Here is a 24,885-nt window from a genome sequence, read left to right on the forward strand (position 1 = left end):
CTGCGGGAGCTTCTTTGAGTCGTGAAGAGTTTGTCTCTACAAGTTTGCATATTTAGTTCAAGCTTGTTCGGTACTGCCGGAATTCTGCCGACACGATGGGTGATCTTCACGTAGTTGGAGGAATCACGAAGCTCAACAACAAAAATTACAACACGTGGGCGACATGCATGGAGTCTTATCTGCAAGGTCAAGATCTTTGGGATGTCGTCGGGGGCAACGATGTTGCACAACCACGAGAAGACAATAGCGACGCTTTGCGTAAGTGGAAGATCAAAGCAGGTAAAGCCATGTTTGCCCTGAAGACAACAATTGAAGAAGAAATGTTGGAGCACATAAGGAAAGCCAAAACACCAAAGGAAGCATGGGACACCTTTGCAACACTCTTTTCAAAAAGGAATGACACAAGACTACAACTTCTTGAGAACGAGCTGCTATCCGTTGCACAACACGACATGACGATTGCTCAGTACTTCCACAAAGTAAAGTACATATGCCGTGAAATTTCTGATTTAGATCCTACTGCTGCTATTGTGGAATCTAGGATAAAAAGGATAATTATCCATGGTCTGAGACCCGAATACCGAGGCTTCGTTGCCGCTGTACAAGGGTGGCCTACTCAACCATCACTTGTTGAGTTTGAAAATTTGCTTGCCGATCAAGAAGCTATGGCTAAGCAAATGGGAGGGGTCTCGTTAAAAGGTGAGGAGGAAGCGCTCTACACCAACAAAAGTAAAGGCAACTTCAAGCAGCACTTTGGTAATGGATCTAAAAGAGATGGTGACAAGGCGAAAAGTCATCAAGGAGAAGGAAGTTCTCAGTCAGGGGGAGCTTCAAAGTTTCAAGGCAACCGTGGTCAATCCAAGAATACTAAAAGATTCGAAGGTAAATGCTACAACTGCGGAAAAAAGGGCCACATGGCGAAAGATTGTTGGTCCAACAAAAGGCCCGCTGAGAGTAATACTGCTACTTCCAACTCAAAGGAGAAAAGTGAGGATGATTGGGACGCGGAAGCATCTCTTGCTATAGAAGAAGAGGAGATAGCTCTCACTGTGACGTCACCTGAAAGGATTGACTACAAGAATGATTGGATTATCGACTCAGGCTGCTCAAATCACATGACAGGTGATAAGGAGAAGCTGCAGAACCTGACTGAGTACAAAGGCAATCATGTGGTGGTGACTGCCAACAACTCAAGGTTACCGATAACCCACATCGGTAAGACAGTAGTAGCACCACGATACAATTCTAATGAAGTGCCGCTTCAAGATGTCTACCATGTTCCAGGCATGAAGAAGAATCTGCTTTCAGTAGCACAATTGACATCATCAGGCCACTATGTCCTATTCAGTCCAAGAGATGTGAAGGTGTATCGAGACCTCAAGATCTCAGGGATGCCGACAATGGAGGGACGACGACTAGAGTCAGTCTACGTAATGTCAGCAGAGTCTGCATATGTAGACAAGACAAGAAAGAACGAGACAGCAGATTTATGGCACATGAGATTGGGCCACGTTAGCTATCACAAGCTAAGCGTGATGATGAAGAAGTCAATGCTCAAGGGTCTGCCTCAGCTTGATGTGAGAACAGATACGGTCTGTGCAGGATGTCAATATGGTAAAGCGCATCAACTACCATATGAGGAATCCAAGTTCAAAGCAAAAGCACCGCTAGAGTTAATCCATTCTGATGTGTTCGGGCCTGTTAAGCAACCATCGATTAGCGGGATGCGATACATGGTGACGTTCATTGATGACTTCTCCAGGTATGTGTGGGTTTTCTTTATGAAAGAAAAATCCGACACATTTTCAAAGTTTAAAGAGTTTAGAGAAATAGTTGAAGGAGAAGTAGGAAAGAAGATTATTTGTCTACGCACAGATAATGGAGGAGAATATACCTCGAATGAATTCTGCCAGTATCTACGAGAGTTTCGCATACGTCATCAATTCACATGTGCCAACACGCCACAACAGAATGGAGTAGCAGAGAGAAAGAACCGGCATCTTGCAGAGATATGTCGAAGCATGCTGCATGCCAAGAATGTGCCTGGAAGGTTTTGGGCTGAAGCCATGAGAACTGCAGCCCATGTGATCAACAAACTTCCTCAACCAAGGTTAGTATTTATTTCACCATTCGAGAAACTGTGGGATATGAAACCTACAGTCAGTTACTTTCGAGTATTCGGTTGTGTGTGCTACGTATTTGTTCCAAGTCATCTACGTAGCAAGTTTGATAAAAAGGCAATCAGATGTATCTTTGTGGGATACGACAGCCAGAGAAAAGGGTGGAAGTGTTGTGACCCTACAAATGGAAGGTGCTACACATCACGAGATGTGGTGTTCGATGAAGCATCATCTTGGTGGTCCCCAGAAAAGGAGGTGTTACCAGACTCAAGAGAAATTGAAGATAAGCTGCAACAGAAGTTGGGGGAGCAAATTGTTCCAATCCGACCGAGTCCAAATGAGCATGAAGATTCGCTTGACGGTGACGAGGACGAGCAAGAGGTTACTCAGAATCCTTGGCAAACTGGTGTACATCAACAAGCACTAGAAGAAGTTAGACCCAGTGAAGTAGAAATACCGACTCCACAGTCACAACCCAGAAGGTCAACAAGAGTACGGAAGCAAAATCCCAAATACGCCAACGCAGCCATAGCAGAAGACATAGTTGAACCTGAAACATTTGAAGAAGCATCACAGAGTTCCGAATGGGTTAAAGCTATGGGAGAAGAAATCACTGCGCTTGAGCAAAATCAGACTTGGGATCTAGTGCCAAAGCCAAGAGATGTGAAACCCATATCCTGCAAATGGGTGTATAAGATAAAGCGTCGTCCTGATGGGTCGATCGAGAGGTACAAGGCTCGGTTGGTGGCTCGAGGTTTCTCTCAGCAATACGGACTAGATTATGATGAAACGTTTAGTCCAGTGGCAAAGCTTGTGACCGTACGAGTCCTACTTGCACTTGCGGCCAACAAAGATTGGAACCTGTACCAGATGGATGTGAAGAATGCATTTCTGCATGGGGAGTTAGATCGGGAAATCTACATGACTCAACCAATGGGATTTGAGAACGAAGTCCATCCCGAGTATGTGTGCAAGCTGAAAAAGGCACTTTACGGATTGAAGCAAGCACCAAGAGCATGGTACGGTAAGATTGCAGAATTTCTCTCTCGAAGTGGTTATTCAGTGACCCATGCAGATCCTAGTTTATTTGTCAAAGCTAATGGAGGAAAATTAGCTATTGTGCTGGTATACGTGGATGATCTAATCATCACTGGTGATGATGAGGAAGAAATTCACCAGACGAAGGAGAATTTGTCAGTTCGTTTTCAGATGAAAGAACTGGGACAACTCAAGCACTTTCTTGGGCTAGAGGTCGATCGCACACAAGAAGGGATATTTCTGTGTCAACAGAAATATGCAAAAGATTTGTTGCAAAAGTTTGGGATGCTTGAATGCAAGCCAATCTCAACGCCAATGGAGCCCAATGTCAAGCTGTGCGCATATGAAGGCAAAGACTTGGAAGACACAACGATGTATCGACAATTGGTGGGTAGTCTAATCTACTTGACATTGACTCGGCCTGACATTTCGTATGCAGTTGGTGTGATGAGTCGATACATGCAAAATCCAAAGAAGTCTCATTTGGACGCAGTACGACGAATACTGAGGTATGTGAAAAGTACAATTGACTATGGTCTGTTGTACAAGAAAGGTGAAGATTGCAAGCTAGTTGGTTATTGTGATGCTGACTATGCGGGAGATCATGACACTCGTCGATCAACTACCGGGTATGTATTTAAGCTTGGTTCAGGAACAATTTCTTGGTGCAGTAAGAGACAGCCGACAGTATCTTTGTCAACCACTGAAGCTGAGTACAGGGCAGCAGCAATGGAAGCTCAAGAGATCACGTGGCTGACACAGCTGATGAATGATCTACATCAATTGGTAGATTATTCAGTCCCGTTATATTGTGATAATCAATCAGCAGTTCGTTTGGCGGAAAATCCAGTCTTTCATGCAAGAACCAAACATGTGGAGATACACTACCATTTTATTAGAGAGAAGGTTCTGCAAGAAGAGATTGAGATGAGACATATCAATACAGATGATCAAATTGCGGACTTGTTCACAAAAGGTCTGAGTACCAGCAAGTTGGAAAGATTTCGTCATCAGCTCAATGTGATGCAAAGGATGTGAGCTGGTGTTGAGGGGGAGTGTTAAAGTATCAACCCCAGCTCAACCCATTTTGAGGAGCAATCTCTACAAGGTTCTAGAAGTGTAAACAACAAGGTGATAATACCACTAGAAATATCTAGAATAATACATAGGAGAAAACAATAGCTGAAGTAAATGCTCAAGTCGGTGGAGTAAGCAAGTTGGCAGATTGAAACTAGAACAATCTAGAATTCTCAAGTGAAGTCCAGCAAAGTAAGCAACACCAAACCTTCTAAAAATTCCTAGAAACTACAAGATCCTTTGTCAAAGTCGGTTGCTACCTCTATAAATAGGCATGAAGCTTGTCAATGTAATCAATCAAGAAGTGTGTCAACAAGAAGAGTGTGAATAAGTAGAGTGAGCTAGAGAGTTAGTAGTTCTTGTGAGAAGTGTGAGTGAAGAGAGAAAGAGTCCTTGTAAGAATTTGTCTTTCCTTTGAGAGTTGTCTTGTTGTAATATTTTGTGAGTCTAATACAAGTAAATTGTTTACTTGTTTTGTCTCCAACAAGTCTCTACATTAGAGTTGTGTACTCTAAATTTGCTCAACACTTAATTGTTGGGTAATAAACGAGCACGCTATAAGAAGCATCCGAATTTTCATAGTGGTGATTTTGTTAAATAACTTCTAGAAGAAAAGTTTTCTTAATAACTGCCTTTCTGTAATTTTTTTTGGGAAAATTGGGGGAAAAAAAGGGGACAATCCACACAAAGTGATGGAAGAATACTTTAAAGGTATACCCGTACGGCGATACTCCAAAATAAAATAATTCAAAGATCAAGCCGATTGGTTATACTATTTTTTTGTATTTTAAAAAAATGGGTATAGCCGGTCGGCCATACTATTTTTGTCAAAAAAAATTTAAAAAAATAACGTATAGCCGCACAGCTATACTATTTTTTTAAAATAAGAATAAACCGGGTATAGCCGCTCGGCTATACTAATTTTTTTTTTGACAGTGATCATGATTATTTTCTTAAAATTTCTCATTTCAGTACATGACAGTGATCATGCTTCCTAATTCTTCATCTTTTGTCATTTACGGTGATTTTGCATCATAATCTTTGTTCGTCATTTACAGTGATCGTGCTTCCTAATATATCATTGTTTTTTGTAACTAACTGTTCATATGTTGCTCATTGTTTTTTGTATCATAATTTTTTTTTTTTTACTTATGTGTTAGACTCACTCTCTTTTTTAAGCAAAAACATGAAGAATTAACATGTCCAAATGAACTAAAAAATTATCATTCAAGATAAATAAATGATATCAATTCAAAACCTAGTTAGTAATATACGGGAACGGCAAAATACGTATAAAACAAAATGCATGTGTATGATTTGGTCTATTTTTATAAAAAGAACGATGAAAAATACGGCCATAAAATATGGAAACAGAAAATTAATATGTTTAGTATGTACGTGTATAATACGATTTATAGGGAAAAATATGAATATAATATACGGATACATAAATTACTTTTGTTAGTCCAATTTTGTATTGAAATCTCAAATATCAAATATTGAAGAAAGTAACTAATGTAAATACAATAATTGTTGTAATCATTAATCTAATGTATTTAGAAAATAACTAATGTCGACCAACAATAAGATTTGTGAAGAAAAGTGTTTTTCTTTGGGTAAGGAAAGAAGAAGGCTTACAACTTTTTGAAAGGAGTTGTAAAACCTATTTTCCCCGCACACAAAAAAAAAAATAAAAAAAAAAAATATAATGGCATGTTTACTAATCCGTAATTAGATTTAGGATGAATTGAATTGAGTAGGAGTTGGATTGAGGAGAATTAGATTCCCGATTCTTTGTTCGTCATTTACAGTATGATCGTGCTTCTTAATATATCATTGTTTTTTGTAACTAACTGGTATGTGTCCTCGCAGTTTCTGTATGGGTAACCGATACTAAAGTTATGCTCTCTGCATGTGGGTAATATATCTTGATTTCTCTTTCTTAAGAACTTTATTTAGTAGTTATTTTTAAAGATTATTTTTTTCTTAATTAATATCTTCTTTTTTCTACGTTAAAGATATGAAAAGTGCACACATCTTTTATTAGAATAATTCAACAATGTATTTTAATGATCGAAACCGTCTATATATTCTTGTCAAACTTAGCACCAATGGCGGATCTAGCCATGGGTAGGCAGCTGCCTACTTGAAAATTTTCAGAAAAATAAAATATGTATGCAGCTCCCTAAACCCAAGACCCTAGAGTCATATGTATGAGAGAGAGAGAGAGAGAGAGAGAGAGAGAGAGAGAGAGAGTTCATTATGTAAATTTTGTCTATCCGACTTTCGAATCCTGAAATCGTCACTGCTTAGCACAACTACATATCCATATCAAACTTAGTACATCTCAAGATCTCTGACAAAATCCTTTTTGTTGGTGATTTTTACACTTGCGATTAATTCTCACATTATCATTAAAATCTGAGTTGAGAACAGAAGTCATAACGGAGTTGGCTACTTTAGACTAGTAGTACTACTACGTCAAGTTTCATCACCATCTTCAGGTGAGGGAAAGTGAAACATGAGGTTACCCAGTGCACCAACAGGGAAATTCAGCATGCAAAATGGAAGTGAAGAATTGGAGTGGAGCAACCACACCCTGCTTGTCAGACGCGACGCATTCATGATTGCGCTCAGGCAATGGAGGCTGAACACCGCAGTAACTGGATCTTCTTCACTTACATCACCCCCAATAATGCAATTCTGCAGCAACACATTAAGTTAAACCAAGGAAGGAAATATTTGATCATTCATGTATGTGGCCAAGGAAATTGTTGTCAAATTTTAACTCTGTAAAACTATATGAAGTTGAAGGACGGTGCCTCCATCTTTTCTAGTTAGCCAGAAAAAATAATGCAGGCTGTGGTTTTCCTTAAGGGACGAAAACAATCCTATACATCCACCAATGAAGAAAACTGGACTGGTTGTATTGGTTTCCTCTTAATTTTAATTGCAGCAGCTTATTCGTTATATAACCATTGTATACAAGCTTTTATATCACAGAGAGTGTTCTTTTTACCTCGTTTGTCAGAAGAACCTCCTCATTCGCTGCAGAGAGCCTAACTTCAGTATCGGTTATGCGTGCATAAACTGAGATGGCACATAGAAGACCAATGAGTAGCATATAGAAGGTGTTAATGTGAACCAGTGGTACATGCATAAGATAAGTCGAGATAAATTGTGCCTTTAGAAAACCAGTTTAAAGGGACAGTATAATTCAAAATGGCAAGTGTGATCATTTGTTTTAGCAACTGTAAACCTGTCATAGATGATTGTAAAAAAGACGAACAAACTAGGAATTCCATGCAAAAATGCATGCTGCCAGTAACACAAACAAGATCACTACAGTGATGCAAAGTCACAGACAATAATCCATCTGGACTTCTTCTCAAAACCATAACCCAAATGAACTGTAAATGTCATGGTGTGACTTGTCTGTGCTACTTCTACAACAGCGATACACTAGAACGGAAAGGGGCTACTCTCCCTCCCTTCCCCTTAAGTTCTCACTACTAAAATATTATCACAATCTGATTCAAACTACAACTTATGATGCTAAGTTGCAGACAAATAGTCCATCTCAGACCTGTAAATTCCCTCCGTTGAAGTTGGCCATGGTGGCAATGCTAAGTTATATACAATGAATCTTAAAGGGTTAAGAACTAAGAAGTATCATCAAAGTCAGCTACTGAAAGGTGAAATTCTAAGAAAATGAACATCTTCACATAAGAATTAAGAAAATGGAAAGGGGCTTGGTCTGAACTTGAATCAGTAAATTTCCATGTTGAACATTGTAGCACTGCATTTAATTTCAAAAAGTAATTACACAATGGCAAGTACCTGTCACCCCAAAACAGCGCAAATGTATCATGTGACGTTGAAACTCCACCGATGGTATCCCAACAATCACTTGATATTTGAAATTTGCAAAACCTGCCTGCATCTGATCAGCAGGGTAAACATTAATCAATGCCATTTCAGAGTATCTGACTCGTCGAGTTCCTGTGATTCCATTCACAAGTAGAACATATTAGAAAAAGAGATGCATACAAAGATTCTCAAGAAACTGAAACCAAACAACAAAGCAAGTATGGGTAAGAGTGCCCCCAAGAAATCTTCAATATTCCTGTTGAAGGTTATGAAAATGATCACAAATTAAAGAAAATGGGAATGAAAACCTTTAAAGATTCTGAAAACTTTGAGTTTTCAGTGAATTCCTTTTCCAAGAACCAACTAAAACCTATCATAAACTTGAAACATAAAAAATCCCCTTCAATAATTTTCGAGTTTATATCAACAAAAAATTGGCAAATTAACAACGATTAAACTGATTTCCAGGAAACTTGAAATCAAACTTACAACAGAAACTTGAAATCAAACCCACGAAATTGAAGAAATAAGAAATAATTAGTGAACGAAGATGTTTTTGTACTGACTGGGATTGTTGAACAAGAAGCCAACCACATCCTCGCCTTCATCACCATGGATCGCGATCGACTCTTCACTGCGGGCGAGAGCCAGCGCGGAGAACAAGTGGTGGAGGTTGATGCAAATCCAACGGGTCTCGTTGCACCGGAACTGAGCGAACATCAAGCTTCGCATCCGCAGCGCAATGCAGACCTGTGGGAACATCGGATAGTTGCTCACGGACACCAGCGTTAAATCCTCCGGTGAGATGCGAATGTCGGCAAACTGGACCATTTCGACCAAGGGCATCACCGCCTGCTTCAGAAGAACCGCGCCTTGGTCTAGGCTGAGCTGGAACATGGTGGACAGAGAGAAAACCAGAGAGACAGAGAGAGGGATTTACTTGGCGGGAAAGTAAAAAGGTAATGGACGGTTGTGTGCGTTGAAATTCAGCCGACTGGTGTATACAGAGCTGGGTGAGGTGGGGCCCATTCGTATTCTGTTTTAATTTTGTTCATATTACACTTTCGCCCCTCTGGTTATAAGAACTTCAGTTGCATTGTCAATGAAGTTCTTTTAATTGAAATGACACCCCAAATGGTGAAAAATGCTTAATAATAAAAAATTTAAAAATAAATATGGTAACAAGAGATTGAGGCCGACTTTACTTGATTTCTGCTAGTCCATACATTATACTTGATTATTATTATTATTATTTTTTTTTTAAAGGGCAACATTCTAAACTACTCTAATGTATAGACGGGGAGGAAATTCGAACTTGGGTGAAAGGAAGCGGGCGCACTGTCTTAATCAACTGGCCTAACCCATATCTTCTAGCATTTTTCAATTATGTTTTGGAACAAACATGGCTTATGATACCACCACAGAACATGGTAATAATTAGTTACAGAAAAAGCAGGCAGATATTCAACAAGCTAACATGTTGCATTATATGTAAAGCTGTATTAATTGTTTACAAAGAAAGAGTTATGATGAACAGGATCAATATTCTTGACAAAATCTCACACACTCACATCATCTTTTGTTTTTGGACATTTTCCTGACAATGCATTAACATCTGATTTGAGTTAACAACTCAGAAACACTTTCTCTCATCACATCACCTTCAGGCTTCAGGCTTCAGGCTTGAGGAGGACCAAAGCAAAACATGAGGTTAACAAGTCGAGTAACAGGGCAAAGCAGCACGACATATAAACCATTGGACTGGCCCAGCAACCACACCATCTGGGACAGCTCTGCAGCAGTCTCGATTGCGCGAGCGTGTTCGAGATTGAACAACAAGAAAACTGGATCTTCCTCCCCCACATCACCCCCGATAATACACTGCCTCAGCTGCATGCATAACAAAATAACATGATCATTTATGTGATAAGGAAAGACTGTGCAGCTTATACAGTGGCTGCATTGGTTTTCTTTGGATCCTAACTGCAGCTTATACATATTATTTCATGGCACAGAAGAATAGATGCTTTCCAATGGAAATCAGAACCAGGATTTGCTTAATTAGCACTGTGTTTTCAGAAAATTGATTAGCAAGCTGTGATAAGGTTGAGCATCAAGTTGTTCTAAACTACAAATCACGCGAAAAGTTGGGAAATACCTCTTGACTGTAAACAACTTCTATATCTCCTACAGAGAACTTAACTTCAGTATCTGTTACACGTGCAGCAACTGCGATGACACATACGAGCCTAGTGAGCAACTCAATGAGGAAACGAAAATCAAGTATCAGTGTTAAAATCTTGTGAATGTGTGTATCAGCATGCATACACCACAAACAAAGAACATGATGCAAAATCACCAGTAAATGATGAAGAATTAGGAAGCATGATCACTGTCAAGCACTGAAACGAGAAAATGATCAACATATTCTCATCACAATATTCTGACTTGATCGTTGTAGCAATTACACTGACAAAGTACCTAACACTCCGATATGGCCCAGATAAGTGATAAGACGCCTAAACTCGTTCGAATGTATCCCGACGATCACATGATATTCATGTTGGAACTGAGGTGTAGGGGCAGCCAGCTCACGAAGGTGCACAGAAATCAATGGGATTTCACCTTCAATGAATCGCCGAGTTCCTAGATTATTGAAATTGTAAACAAGAAGAGACAGAAAAATTAGATAAGGAGGATATACTAGAAAGAAAAAGTGCAGATCATTCATCAAATTTAAGCAGATTTTACGACAAAACAATATTGGGAAACACAAACCACTGATGCAAACAGATTGACAGAAATCCTCAAGAAACGGATAGACCCAGCAACAAGATTATTTTTTGAAACCAAATAATTCAGACTGATTGACCAAACTCTTCAACAAACTGATAAACCCAGCAACAAGATTAATCTTTGAAACCAAATGACAAAGCTAAAACGACCATGAACTTAATAAAGAACAGAGCCCCAATAACAGATGATGCTATAAGAACGCAGCAAAAAACGTAGACAGTTCATCAAATTTAGACACATTTTACAACAAATGTTAGGACATACAAACAATGGCAGCAAGATTAATTATTGAAACTTTAAACGACCATAAACTTGAAAAAGAACAGAGTCGCAATAGTAGTGTAATGGAATCTTGAAATCTTGAAACGTTGAAATAAATAATTAGAGGCCAGAGGCCGATCAAAATTAAAGAAGCGAAGATGGTATGTACTGACTGCAATTGCTGAGCTCAAATCCACCAAAATCATCATTTTCATCATCCACATAGAGACCGACAAAATCATCATCATCCCTGACTTGACAGAGATTGTTGTGGTACAAGCTATGGACGTCGAAGGCAAGCCAGACATTCTGATGGTTGATACAGGTTTCGAACATCGAAGATTTCATCCACAGGGCCAAAGTAACGGTTGGGGTTAAGGACGTGGGATCGAAGGGTGTCAATGTGACTTCGTCTGGTGTGACGTAGATCTCGCCCCAGTCGAAGCCCATCTGAGTGAAGGGTTTCACTGCCTGCCTTAGAAGAACAGTACCTTCGTTTAGGCTAAGTTCAAGCAGCATGGTAGTCAACAAAGAGAGAGAGAGAGAGAGAGAGAGAGAGATTGTGTTTCTTGAAGAAAGTAACAGAGCTCAGACGGTTGAGGAATGGCTTGAAATTTCAGGAAATTGAGTGAAGAGACAGAGCTTTTTAACTACTTTCTTGGCGCGAAAGTTTTTCAGAAACGTGGACGGTTAAATTCGTTACAAGTCAGCTGACTGGTGGTGTATACAGAGTTAGGTGGGGCCTATTCGCATTCTATTTACACTTTCCCCCCTGTAGTTTTAAGAACTTCAGATGCACCTCACTAAAGTTCTTTTAATTGCAATATTACACCCCGAGTTCTTATTTAAGTTTGTATGTTAGAAATTCTGATGCTTGTTTCATACATGAGTTGTGGATGTCAAAATTTGGGTGATTTCTTATTCAAGGCTGTATGCTACCAATTAAGTTCTCAAAATCCAAAACCCAGAAGTTCTGAGTTCTTCCAATCCATGGTTGTATGTTACCACCACAGAACATGTTAAGTGTTCTTGTTCAGCATGATTTTTGTCAACAATTGAAATCATATGAAACTTGCAAAGAAGTAAAAGTTAGAGAAAAAAGCAGACAGATAATTCAACCAAAACCTAACAAGTTGCATTATGTAAAGCTGCATTAATTGTTTACAGACTTTACCTGCAATTGAATATTCATGTCAAACCAAGTACAACAGACAACTCAAAATGATGAAAAGCTGCATTGTTTACAACAGACAACTCAAAATGATGAAAGCTGCATTGTTTACAAAGGATTATGATGAAAAGCTGCATTGTTTACAACAGACAACTCAAAGTATTTCACACTTGTGATCAAACCGCATTATCTTGACCATTCTCATCACCTTCAAGCTTCAGGCTTCAGGCTTCAGGCTTCGGAAAGTAATAATTGAGGTTACCAAGTTTACCAAAAGGGCAATCCAGCATGACAGATGAACCATTAGACTGGCCAAGCAACCACACCATGTTTGACATGACTGAAGCATTCATGATTGCTCTAGCGTGACGGAGATTGAGCACCAAGGAAACTGGATCTGCCCCCACATCACCCTCAATAATACACTGCTCTGGCTACAAGACAAAATAAAACAAGGAAATATAGATCATTTATGAGCTTAGGAAATTTAACTTCTTGTGATGTTATCATGTTGTAGTGTATGACAGCAAATGTAGTGAGTGAAAAAAAAAACAAATGAAATCGAGGGACGGTTTCATATTATTTCATGTACATCCAAAAATTAGGGAAAATTCTTATTTCAAGGCACAGAAGAATGGATGTTTTCAGAAAATTGTGGCAAGCTGTGATAAGGTAGAGCAAGTTGTTCTGAACTACGAATCACACATAAGGTTGGAAAAATACCTTCTTGAGAATAGGATATGGTATAGCCACCCCATTTCCATTTAAGAACCTAACTTGAGTATCTGTTACGCTTGCAGAAACTGCAATGGCACGCAGGAGTCTTGTGAACAACATATACAAGATTATATATATGAACAGTTGGGAAATGCCTTAAAATCCTGTGAACCTTGTGAATGTTCAGCATGCATACAGCCCAAACAAAGATCATCAAAATATGAACTCACCAGAGATTATATGCAAATTTACAGTAAATGAAAAAGGATTGTGAAGCATGACATTGTCAAGCACTGAAATGATAAATTCTAAGAAACTGATGAACATGTTCTAATCAGAATTAAGAAATAAAAAAAAGGGCATGCTCTGAATCTAAATCAGCAATGCATTTGACTAAGATCTACTTTCTGCAAGCAATTACACATTATACCTGCCACCTCGAACTGGGATAGCTTCATGATAATAACCCTAAACTGCTCCGCAGGTATCGCCACTCTTACTTGAAATTGATATTGGAGATGAGGTACAGGCAACATCTCATTTGACCTTGAAAGCAATGGAATGTGAGTTCGATAGCCTTGCAGAGTTCCTAGCATTATTGAAATTGTAAACAAAAAGAGACCAGGAAAATTCGTCAAGTGTAAACGATTCAGACAAAACCAATGATGCAGACAGATTGACAATAGTCCTCAAGAAATTGATAGACCCTACGACAGAATTATTACTTTTTGTATACAAAATAATGCAGACAGATTGACAAAAATCCTCAAGAAACTGATAAACCCGGAAACAAGATTAAGTTTTGGAACATAAACTTGAAAAGGAACAGTTCATCAAATTTACTGTTCTAGCTATTAGAACACAGAAAGGCAGACAGTTCATAAAATTTAAACAAAACAATACTAGGAAACACAAAGCAATGATCCAGACAGTGCCCTGCAACACGATTAATTTAACCAAATGAACTTTAAACAGAGCCCCAAAAACCAACTAGAAATATCATAACTGGAAAAAGAACAAATTCCCACCCAAATCTCAAAATCTTGAAATAAGAAATTAGAGGGCAATAAAAAACTTAAAGAAACTAAGATGGTATATACTGACTGGTATCGAGGAGCCCAAAGTCAATGTGACCACTGGTTTCATCGCCAGAGAGACGGAGAAATGCATGAGTCTTGGCTCGAAGGAGATTGTGGTACAAGATACGGAGGTCTAAGCCAAGGGAGAGGTTCTTGGTGCAGGTAAAGGAGTTGAACGTCCCAGGTTTCATCCGCAGGACCAAGACGACGCTACCTGAGGCTTCTGCTATCAATGTGACGACGGTCGGTGAGACGTAGATCTCGCCATTGTAGGCTTGCGCCTGAATGAACGGTGTCACTGCCTGCCTTAGAAGAAGAGCACATGGGTCCAGGGTAAATTGAAACATGGTGATGAACAGAGAGAGAGAGAGAGTTTGTGTTTCTTGAGGGAAAAGTAACAGAGAGAGAAAGAGAGAGAGCTAAGGAAATTGAGATTCTTTTTGGATGAGCTTAAGGTGAAGAGGTTTTTAACTACTTTCTTGGCGGGAATTTTTTGATAAACCTGGACGGTTTGGTATTTCCATTTTCTGTTATGTATGAGGTTTATTATTTTACACTTCCTTCCCCGTTGTTTCAAGAATTTCATATTATTTCCATTTAAGTTCTTTTTATTGCAACGATACCCCTCATTTACCCTTAGATTATATATGTGGGATGTGGGATGTGGGATGTGGCATGTGGCTAATTCACACAAGATTTCAAAAATTGGGTGCATTAGCATCTCACAGCCAATTGAGATGATTCAACCAAGGTGACTGGTGTTTGACCAAAAAAAAGCTGACTGGTGGTGTATACAGAGTTAGGCGGGGCCCATTCGCATTCTATTTGTTTCTGTTCATATTACACTTTCACCCCTGTAGTTTTAAGAACTTCAGATAGACCAGTTCTTTTAATTGCAATATGACACCCCACAAGTTTGTATGTTAGAAATTCTGATGCTTGTTTCACACATGAGTTGCTGATGTCAAAATTTGGGTGATTTCTTAATTAATCCAACAATTAAGTTGTTCTTAAAATCCAAAACCCAGAAGTTCTATGATGAAAAGCTGCATTGTTTACAGAGGATTATGATGAAAAGCTGCATTGTTTACAAAGGATTATTGTTTACAACACACAACTCAAAGTATCTCAAACTTGTGATCAAACCGTATTAAAATCTGATTTGAGTTAGACCATTGTCATCACCTTCAGGCTTCAGGCTTCAGGAAAGTAATAATAGAGGTTACCAAGTCTATCAAAAGGGCAATTCAGCATGACAGATGAACCATGGGACTGGCAAAACAACCACACCGTCTTTGACATGACTGAAGCATGCAGGATTGCACTAGCGTGACGGAGATCGAGCACCAAGGAAACTGGATTTGCCCCCACATCACCCTCAATAATACACTGCTCCGGCTACACAACAAAATAAAACAAGGAAATATTGATCATTTATGCTCTGAGGAAATTGAACTTCTTGTGATTATCATGTTGTAGTGTACGAAATCGAAGGACAGTTTCATATTATGGGAAAATGCTTATTTCATGTTTTCCGATGGAAATAAGAACCAGAATTTGCTTAATGTATACTGTGTTTTCAGAAAATTGTGGCATGCTTTGATAAGGTACAGCAAGGTTGGAAAAATACCTTCTTGAGAATAGGAAATGTGAACATCCCCCCATTTCCATTTCCTACAAAGAACTGAACTTGAGTATCTGTTACGGTTGCAGTAACTGCAATGGCACGTAGGAGTCTAGTGAGCAACATATACATATGAAGAGTTTGGGAATGCCATAAAATCCTGTGAACCTTGTGAATGCTTATCAGCATGCATACAGCACAAGCAAAGATCATCAAAATATTCTAAGTCACAGTAAATGACAAAGGATTGTGAAGCATGACATTGTCAAACACTGAAATGATAAATTCTTAAAAATGATCAACATGTTCTTATCAGAATTAAGAAATAATAAAAAGGGTATACTCTGAATTTAAATCAGTAATTCTGTGTCAAACACTGAAATGATAAATTCTAAAGAATGATCAACATGTTCTTATCAGAATTAAGAGAAAAAAAAAAGGCGTGCCTTGAATCTAAATCAGTAATTTAAATCAGCAATGCATTTGACTAAGATCTAATTTCTGCAAGCAATTACATGTTATACCTGTCGCCCCGAACCGGGACAGCGTCAGGATAATAACCCTAAACTGCTGCACAGGTATCCCCACCCTTACTTGATATTGATATTGGAGTTGAGGTACAGCCGTCACCGCACTTGACCTTGAAAGCAATGGAATGTGAAGTTGAATGGTTCGCTGAGTTCCTAGCATTATTGAAATTGTAAACAAAAGAGACGAGGAAAATTAGATAAGGAGGAGATTTTAGAAATCCTCAAGAAATTCGTCAAGTTTAAACAATTCAGACAAAACCAATGATGCAGACAGATTGGCAAAATTCCTCAAGAAACTGATAAACCCAGAAACAAGATTAATTTTTGGAACCAAAAGACAAAGTTAACTAGGGAACACAAATCAATGATTCAGATATTAACTTCACTTGAAATAGAACTTGAAAAAGAAATTAACTTAAAATCTTGAAATAAGAAATTAAGATCTAAGATGGTATATACTGACTGATATCGAGGAGCACAAAGTCAATGTGACCACTTTCATCGCCAGTGAGACGGAGAAAGGCATCATTCCTGGCTTGAAGGAGAAGGAGATAGCGGTACAAGTGACGGATGTCGAAGCCAAGGCAGAGGTTCTCAGTGCAGGAAAAGGTGTGGAACATCGAAGGTTTCATCTGCAGGAATAAGACACCGCTACCTGAGGCTGCTCTCAATGTGACAACGTTCGGTGCGATGTAGAGCTCGCCATGGTAGGTGCCCATCCGATTGAAGGGTATCACTGCCTGCCTTAGAAGAAGAGCACATGGGTTCAGGGTAATTTCAAACATGGTGGTGAACAGAGAGAGAAAGAGAGAGAGTTTGTGTTTCTTGAGGGAAAAGTAACAGAGATAGAGAGAGTGAGAGAGAGCTAAGGAAAATGAGGTTCTTTTGGGATGAAGCGACAGAGGTTTTTAACTACTTTCTTGGCGGGAGAGTTTTTGATAAACTTGGACGGTTTTGGCAGTATTTCCATTTTCTGTTATGTATGGGGTTTATTATTTTACACTTCCTTCCCTGTTGTTTCAAGAATTTCACATTCTTTCCATCTAAGTTCTTTTTATTGCAATGATACCCCTCATTTACCCTTAGATTTTTGGACACGGTCTGGAAGTGTAACGGATATATGTGGGATGTGGCATATGATATAACAGTGCCTAATTACAATGGGCTTATAGCGCAAGTGGTATTTATTACTTTTTCGAGGTAATGTTTAATTATATATTGTAAATAAGTTATGAAAGTAGTTAGACACATTTAACTATATATTGTATGTAAAGCTTCATTGTCTACAAAGGATTATGTGATGAATAGGATCAGAGTCATTTTCATTGAGAAGACTTTATACATTTCAGCAATATCTAAGTCAAACTGATATATCCAGCAACAAGAATCCTCAAACCAATTACAACAGACAACTCAAAGTATCTCACACTTGCGATCAAACCACATTATCTTGAAAATGGAGAAAAATAGAATTTGCATAATTTGAAATCTGATTTGACTCTGAGTAAGAACTCAGAGATGGTTAGACCATTCTCATCACCTTCAGGCTTCAGCGAAAGTAATACTCAAGGCTACCAAGTCTACCAAAAGAGAATTTCAGCACGACAGACAAACCATGGGTCTGGCCAAACAACAACACCATGTTTGACAGAATTGAAGCATTCAGGATTGCGCCAAAGTGACTCAGATTGAACACCAAGACAACTGGATCTTCCCCCACAGCACCCTTAATAGTACACTGCTTAGCCTACACAACAAAATAAAACAAGGAAATATTGATCATTTATGTGCTTAGAAAGTGGAACTTCTTGTGATGTTATCGTGTTCTAGTATATGACAGCAAATCTAGTTAGTCAAAAAAATATGACATCGAAGGACGGTTTCATAATATTTCATGGCACAGAAGAATGGACGTTTTCCGACGGAAATCAGAAACCAGAATTTGCTTAATGAATACTGTGTTTTGATCAAATTGATTGTCAGACCATAACTACCATATTGTGGCAAGCTGTGATAAGGTACAACATCAAGTTGTTCTAAACTATGAATCACACGTAAGGTTGGTAAAATACCTGCTCGAAAATAACCACCTGATTTCCGACAGAGAACTTAACTGCAGTTGCTGTTATGCTTGCATAAACTGCAATGACACGTACGAGTCTAGTGAGCAACATATACAAGTTTATATATATGAAGAGTTAGGGAATGCCATAAATCATGTGAACCTTGTGAATATTTATCACGATTCTGAACTCACTCGACTAGAGATTATATGCAAAGTCACAGTAAATGACAAAGGATTGTGAAGCATGACATTGTCAAGCACTGAAATGAGACATTCTAAGAAAATGATCAACATGTTCTTATCAGAATTAAGAAAATAAAAAGAAAGGGCATGTCCTGAATTTAAATCAGCAATTGTAGCAATGCATTTGACTAAGATCGACTTTCTGCAAGCAATTACACAATGTACCTAGCACCCCGAACTGGCACAGCTTCATGATAAGAAGCCTAAAGTCCTCTGCAGGTATCCCGACGGCTACTTGATATTTATTTCGGAGCTGAGGTACATTCATCTGACCAATGTACCTTGAAAGCATGGGAAATTGAGATGCAAAGACTTGCCTAGTTTCTAGCTTTACTGAAATTGTAAACAGAAAGAGACGAGAAAAATTAGATAAGGAGGAGATTTTAGAACGCAAAGATTCAGATAATTCATCAAGTTTAAACAGATTGACAAAAGTCCTCAAAGAAATTGATAGACCCTAAAACAAGATTAATGCAGACAGATTGACAAAAATCCTCAAGAAACTGATAAACCCAGAAACAAGATCAATTTTTGGAACCAAATGACAACGTTAAACTTGAAAAAGAACAGAGCCCAATAATTCATCAAATTTATTGTTCTAGCCATTAGAACACAAAATGGCAGAAAGGTCATCAAATTTAAACAGATTTTAAACAAAACAATACTAGGAAACACAAATCAATGATTCAGACAATTAATTTAACGAAATGAACTTTAAACTTGAACAAAAACAGAGCCCCAAAAAACCATGTTTATGCCAGAATATTGGCAAAGTACTGTGATGGTTCAATTTCCAAATTTCTACATTTCTAAAACCCAGCTAGAAAGATCATAACTTGAAAACAAAAAATTCCCAAGATACGTTTACAATTAATACCCAAATCTTAAAATCTTGAAATAAAGAATTAGAGACCAATAAAAAATTAAAGAAACTCAGATGGTATATACTGAACCGTATAGTTGAGGAGATCAAAGTCAATGCAAAGAGCGGTGGCACTACCAGAGAGCTGGAGTAAATTGTTGAGAATTAATGACTAACTCACTGCCCTTTTAAGATCTTGTTGTTGATGGACTTTGGACAAAGAACTCAATGATGGATGAGTCTTACACACACACACAGAAATTAACCAAGCACAAATGACACAAGTGTTTATAGAGGTTCAGCAAATTGCCTACATCCTCTTTGATGATCACCTTGAGAAATTTCACTAATGAAGATAGGTTACAACTTTGGTTTACAAAGGAAACCCCCTTAGAACACTACCCTCACAATCTGTTTCTCTCACACCCTTGCTCAACACCTTGATACACTTAGAGAACTCTCTTACTCTCCCCTTAGTTTTTCTGAACACACAACTAAAACTTCAGCTCTAACTCAACTTGGAATACCAGCTTCTTCCACTTACAATTATTCAACTTGTTTTCTCCTCTTGTGTTATCTTACTTCACCCCATTTCCTACACAAGCCAATAGACAAGAGATAAGATATCAGCTTGTCCTCCACGTTCTTCCCTTTAGTCACCACTTAGACTAAATGTCAGATCAAGTAGGTAAATAGAATCCAACTCAGCCACCTCCCACTTACACCAGAAAATGGAGAGTGATATCTTTGAAATAAGATAACCAATTAGCCATGAGTGCTCTCCCAACTATCCAGCAGGTAGTCAACGTTCATTTAACTCAGAAGTGACCCACTAAGCCTCTGAAATCTTGTGGAAAGCGATAGCCATTGAAAACACTGTTGAAAACGCGTAAGAAATCGTCACAGCACGACTGGGACGACCGGTCGCCAGGAACTGGCGACCGGTCGCTTTTGGTTTTTCCTCCAGACCTTGAATCTGCTTCTAAACGACCGGTCGCAAATGCTAAGCGACCGGTCGCTAGCTTCCTGCGACCGGTCGCAAAGAACTGGCGACCGGTCGCTCGTTGATGTTGCTCCAGACTTCGAATCTGCTTCAAAACGACCGGTCGCAAATGCCTAGCGACCGGTCGCTTTTAGGCAGATTCAAAATCTTCCTTTCAGCGCCAAAACCAACCTTGTATCCTTAGGTGAGCCATTTTCCCAACAATCTCCACCATGGCGAGCCTAATACTCCTTGTGGACATCATTGCCTTCTAGGACATCTGTAATGTCTTGAGAATCGTCCTAATAACTCTCAAGAACTCCACCTCAATCTTTAGCATGTAACAAGATTGAGCAAGCTCAAACAATGCTTGAACTTAGCTGTTGTGACTGGCTTTGTTAGGCAATCTGAAGCGTTCTCATTTGTATGAACCTTCATTATTGTGATGTCTCCATCATTCACCCAATCCCTTATCCGGTGGTATCTCACATCAATGTGTTTGGACCTCCCATGGAACACTTGATTCTTCACTAAGCAAATAGCACTTTGACTGTCACTTAGAATCACCACCAAGTCTTGAGCTATCCCGAATTCCTTTGCCAATCTCTTCAGCCATACCGCTTCTTTTGAAGCTTCCGTTAAAGCCATATACTCCGCTTCCGTAGTAGACAAGGCACTAACCGATTGTAACACTGCTCTCCAACTAATCGGTCCTCCACCACAAGTGAAGACATATCCTGTGGTGGATCTCCTCTTGTCTAGATCTCCTGCATAATCAGAATCTACATACCCCGACACACATGCCTTTCCTTGTTGTCTTTCAAACAATATCCCAAGCCTTTTGGTGCCCTTCAAGTACCTGAGAATCCATTTTGCTGCTGTCCAATGTTGCCTTCCAGGATTCGCCATATACCTTGACACCACACTAACGGCTTGGGCTAAGTCGGGGCGTGTGCACACCATTGCATACATGAGACACCCTACCAAGCTTGCATATGGAACTTTACTCATTTCCTCCTTCTCCACATTCATAGAAGGACATTCTTTTGCACTTAACTTAAAATGCTCCGCCAAAGGAGTAGACACCGGTTTGCAATCCATCATATTAAACCTTTCAAGTACCTTGGAAATATACTTGCTTTGTGACAGCCACAACTTGCCTTCCTTTCTGTCTCTCCTTATCTCCATTCCTAGGATCTTTTGTGCAGCACCAAGATCCTTCATGTCAAACTCCCTTCCAAGTAATGTCTTCAAATTCTGGATTTTTGACATGTCCTTACATGCAATTAGCATGTCATCAACATAAAGAAGCAAAAGGATGAAGTTACCATCCTTGAATGCATGAGAGTACACACAACAATCAGATTCACATCTTCTATACCCAATCTTCATCATGTAAGAATCGAAGCACTTGTTCCACTGCCTTGGAGATTGCTTCAGTCCATACAAAGACTTCTTCAACCTGCAAACCAGATTTTCCTTCCCTGCTTCAATGAACCCTTGAGGTTGGCTCATGTAGATGTCTTCCTCCAATTCACCATGAAGGAAAGCAGTCTTCACATCCATTTGCTCCACCTCCATGTCCTCTTGTGCTACTATGGAGAGTAGTAGTCGTATAGAAGTATGTTTCACCACCGGAGAGAAGATTTCATCATAATCAACTCCCTCCTTTTGCAAGAATCCTTTTGCCACCAACCGAGCTTTGAATAAGGTGGCACCCTTCTCATGCATTTCTTCTTTCTTCCTAAACACCCATTTGCAGCCAATAACCTTGCGACCTTTGGGTTTAGGAACTAACTCCCAAACTGAGTTTTGGTGTAGAGATTCCATCTCTTGCATCATAGCTTCCATCCAACTTTCCCGTTCCTTGTTCTCAACAGCTTCTTGGAACGTGGTTGGTTCTTCTTCACTAGCATTTAGGGCATAGTGAACTGCATCCATCTCCCATCCAAACCTTTGAGGTGGTTTGATGGTTCTCTTGGGCCTGGACCGAGCTATAGATGATGGCTCCACCTGTTCTTGAGCCTCTTCTTCTTCTTGAGTGTGTTGTTGATGCTGCCCAGCTTCTTCCTCTTCAATGTCGGACTCCACCTCCTCCTGAACGTCTTCAGTTGGCTGTTTCTGAGTAGTCTTTCTTGACACCTTCTTGAGTGGAACTTCAAAGGTTGTTTCTTTCTCAACAACATCCTCCTTTGCCTCTGAATTCTTGACTTTGTTCATAGGTATGGTCTTCTCATCAAACACAACATTTCTGCTGAGTATCTTCTTGTGGTTCACTGGATCCCACAGCTTGTAGCCCTTCACACCACTCTCAAATCCAATGAAAATACATTCAAGAGACTTTGGCTTCAACTTGGATCTTTCATCACTAGGAATAAGTGCATATGCACTGCACCCAAACACCTTAAGATTCGAATAATCGATTGACCTTTTAGACCATACCTCCTCTGCACACTTGAACTCAAGATTTCTTGAAGGCGATCGGTTAACCAAATAGGCAGCGTGGTTAACCGTTTCTGCCCAAAAAAATTCGGGCAACCCTGCATGAATTCTCATACATCTCTCACGCTCCATGAGAGTTCGGTTCATCCTCTCCGCAGCTCCATTTTGTTGGGGTGTCTTCTTCACGGTAAAGTGCCTCTTAATGCCTTCACTTTTGCAAAACTCAAGGAACTTGCTGTCCTTATATTCACCACCATTGTCACTCTTTAGGATCTTGATCTTTCTTCCGGTTAGGTTCTCTACTTCCGCCTTCCACTCTTTGAATTTGGTGAAGACCTCAGATTTCTCCTTCATGAAGTAGACCCAAACCTTCCTGGAAAAATCATCCAAGAAAGTCACAAAATAGCGAGCTCCACCCTTCGATTTAACCGGTGATGGCCCCCATACATCCGTGTGAATATAATCTAGCACACCCGTGCTTTCTTCCTCTTTGTTTCGCTGCTTGAAAGCTATTTTTGATTGCTTTCCCATGGTACAAAATCTGCAGAACTCAAGCTTGCAACTTTGAACACCTTTCAACAATTTTCTGTTGTGTAGTTCCTGCATGCCCCTCTCACTCATGTGCCCTAGCCTCAAATGCCAAAGCTGAGTTTCATCTTCCGAGTCCTTGCTTGTAGATACAGCTGCTCCACCTATGATTGTTGTACCACACAACCTATATAGACAATTAGGTTGAATCTCACCCTTCATAATCACAAGTGAACCTTTTGAGACTATGAGTTTCCCTCCATTTGCTTTGAATGAATAACCATTCTTATCAAGAGTTCCAAGGGAAATGAGATTCTTACGCAACTTTGGAATGTGCCTTACCATTCCAAGCGTCCTAACAGCCCCATCATGCATCTTTACCTTGATTGTACCGGTTCCTTTGACTCTACACATTGAGCCATCCCCCATCATCACTTCACTGCTATCTTCTTTCTCATACGTGTCAAACCACTCCTTGTTTGAGCACATATGATATGAGCATCCGGAATCCAAAATCCAATCGGAAGAGGAACACCTTGAATAATTAGCCAATGCATTTGTTTTAACATTGCTATTAACACACAAAAGCTCACCATCACTTTCCGTGACATCCTCCGCTGTGTTTGCTGCATTCTTCCCTTTGTTCTTCTTCTCCTTCCATATGGGGCAATTCTTTTTCCAATGCTCCTTTGACCCACACTCGAAACAACCATCTTTCGCCTTGGATTTGGACCTTCCTCTATTGCCTTTCTTGCCTTCACGCCTCTTTGAACGACCTCTCTCTCCGGTCTTTGCAACTAGACCTTCACCTTGAGAGTTTTCTCCCGAACGTTGAGTCATCCTATGGTGTGTCATGATGTCTTGCACCACAGGCTCAAAATCAAGAGTAACCTTTCCGAACATAAGAGTGGTTCGGAAGTGTTTATAGGACGAAGGTAAGGATGTCAACAACATGAGAGCCTTATCCTCCGGACTATAATTCACATCCATTCTCTGCAAGTCAGCAACACATCTACTGAAACTACTTAGATGTTCCATTAGATTTCCTCCCTCCTCCATCTTAAGATTCAGGAGTTCTTCCTTGAGGAAGAGTTTGTTGGACAACGATTTCCCTGCAAACATCTCTTCGAGCTTCTCCCATGTTTGCTTCGCTGTATCCTTTATCACGTTGATGAGCACCTCATCGGAGAGATAGTTTTCGATAGCTCCTCTGGCTAACTCGTCAAGAACTCCCCACTCATCATCCGTCATGCTTGCTGGCTTCTTCTCCTTGCCAACCAACACTACATGGAGCTGTTGTTGTGTAAGAGCTGACTTCATCCTTCGTTGCCAAAGAGTGAAGTTCTCCTTCCCTGTGAAAGGCTTTAACTCCACCTTCATACTTGCTGCCTGTGGTGGCTTCATATGCTGTGAACTGCTACCACTCTCAGCTTCCATGTCACTTGCCATCTTCAACACACTAGCACTCCAAGAGAAGAAC

The 24,885-nt window shown here is 39.6% G+C and overlaps 4 protein-coding genes and 2 pseudogenes across 4 annotated transcripts; 2 read left to right on the plus strand and 4 right to left on the minus strand.

Moving 5' to 3' along the window:
• The first annotated feature begins 43 nt into the window (after window positions 1-43).
• On the plus strand, window positions 44-3,120 carry LOC148296911 (uncharacterized; annotated as a pseudogene).
• Window positions 3,121-3,473: 353 nt separating this feature from the next.
• Window positions 3,474-4,196, plus strand: LOC148296912 (secreted RxLR effector protein 161 pseudogene; annotated as a pseudogene).
• Window positions 4,197-6,636: 2,440 nt separating this feature from the next.
• LOC110759255 (DNA sliding clamp PCNA-like) lies at window positions 6,637-9,002 on the minus strand. Its single transcript, XM_021961306.2, has 4 exons — window positions 8,672-9,002; window positions 8,076-8,237; window positions 7,255-7,325; window positions 6,637-6,938 (listed from the first exon to the last, which is right to left on the minus strand). The coding sequence occupies exons 1-4, from the start codon at window positions 9,000-9,002 to the stop codon at window positions 6,717-6,719; spliced, it is 786 nt and encodes a 261-aa protein (XP_021816998.1). The 3' UTR covers window positions 6,637-6,716.
• A 780-nt stretch (window positions 9,003-9,782) lies between these two features.
• On the minus strand, window positions 9,783-11,681 carry LOC110759356 (DNA sliding clamp PCNA-like). The gene is made up of 4 exons (XM_021961405.2): window positions 11,336-11,681; window positions 10,587-10,751; window positions 10,264-10,334; window positions 9,783-9,995 (listed from the first exon to the last, which is right to left on the minus strand). Exons 1-4 carry the CDS (start codon window positions 11,679-11,681, stop codon window positions 9,783-9,785), a joined length of 795 nt encoding a protein of 264 aa, XP_021817097.1.
• An 839-nt stretch (window positions 11,682-12,520) lies between these two features.
• LOC110759258 (DNA sliding clamp PCNA-like) lies at window positions 12,521-14,502 on the minus strand. Its single transcript, XM_021961307.2, has 4 exons — window positions 14,155-14,502; window positions 13,481-13,639; window positions 13,057-13,136; window positions 12,521-12,767 (listed from the first exon to the last, which is right to left on the minus strand). Exons 1-4 carry the CDS (start codon window positions 14,474-14,476, stop codon window positions 12,558-12,560), a joined length of 771 nt encoding a protein of 256 aa, XP_021816999.1. The 5' UTR covers window positions 14,477-14,502; the 3' UTR covers window positions 12,521-12,557.
• An 821-nt stretch (window positions 14,503-15,323) lies between these two features.
• LOC110759285 (uncharacterized) lies at window positions 15,324-17,068 on the minus strand. Its single transcript, XM_088248668.1, has 4 exons — window positions 16,747-17,068; window positions 16,278-16,436; window positions 15,760-15,845; window positions 15,324-15,527 (listed from the first exon to the last, which is right to left on the minus strand). Exons 1-4 carry the CDS (start codon window positions 17,066-17,068, stop codon window positions 15,324-15,326), a joined length of 771 nt encoding a protein of 256 aa, XP_088104794.1.
• Window positions 17,069-24,885: the final 7,817 nt, after the last annotated feature.

This window comes from Prunus avium, chromosome 2 (assembly GCF_965620075.1).
Source record: "Prunus avium chromosome 2, drPruAviu1.hap1.1, whole genome shotgun sequence".
Lineage (NCBI taxonomy): Eukaryota > Viridiplantae > Streptophyta > Magnoliopsida > Rosales > Rosaceae > Prunus > Prunus avium.

What these genes read in the sequence shown, in the direction of transcription:
- LOC110759356 (XM_021961405.2), bottom strand. Translation starts at nt 11,681, where the DNA reads ATGCTGCTTGAACTTAGCCTAAACGAAGGTACTGTTCTTCTAAGGCAG. An exon ending in ATTTGAGCTCAGCAATTGCA is followed by an intron (nt 10,752 to 11,335) that starts GTCAGTACATAC and finishes TCAATAATCTAG; the next exon opens with GAACTCGGCGATTCATTGAA. An exon ending in GGGCCATATCGGAGTGTTAG is followed by an intron (nt 10,335 to 10,586) that starts GTACTTTGTCAG and finishes GTGTCATCGCAG; the next exon opens with TTGCTGCACGTGTAACAGAT.
- LOC110759285 (XM_088248668.1), bottom strand. Translation starts at nt 17,068, where the DNA reads ATGTTTGAAATTACCCTGAACCCATGTGCTCTTCTTCTAAGGCAGGCA. An exon ending in CTTTGTGCTCCTCGATATCA is followed by an intron (nt 16,437 to 16,746) that starts GTCAGTATATAC and finishes CAATAATGCTAG; the next exon opens with GAACTCAGCGAACCATTCAA. An exon ending in GTCCCGGTTCGGGGCGACAG is followed by an intron (nt 15,846 to 16,277) that starts GTATAACATGTA and finishes GTGCCATTGCAG; the next exon opens with TTACTGCAACCGTAACAGAT.
- LOC110759255 (XM_021961306.2), bottom strand. Translation starts at nt 9,002, where the DNA reads ATGTTCCAGCTCAGCCTAGACCAAGGCGCGGTTCTTCTGAAGCAGGCG. An exon ending in CTTCTTGTTCAACAATCCCA is followed by an intron (nt 8,238 to 8,671) that starts GTCAGTACAAAA and finishes ATGGAATCACAG; the next exon opens with GAACTCGACGAGTCAGATAC. An exon ending in AGGTTCTTCTGACAAACGAG is followed by an intron (nt 6,939 to 7,254) that starts GTAAAAAGAACA and finishes GTGTTGCTGCAG; the next exon opens with AATTGCATTATTGGGGGTGA.
- LOC110759258 (XM_021961307.2), bottom strand. Translation starts at nt 14,476, where the DNA reads ATGTTTCAATTTACCCTGGACCCATGTGCTCTTCTTCTAAGGCAGGCA. An exon ending in CTTTGGGCTCCTCGATACCA is followed by an intron (nt 13,640 to 14,154) that starts GTCAGTATATAC and finishes CAATAATGCTAG; the next exon opens with GAACTCTGCAAGGCTATCGA. An exon ending in ATCCCAGTTCGAGGTGGCAG is followed by an intron (nt 13,137 to 13,480) that starts GTATAATGTGTA and finishes GTGCCATTGCAG; the next exon opens with TTTCTGCAAGCGTAACAGAT.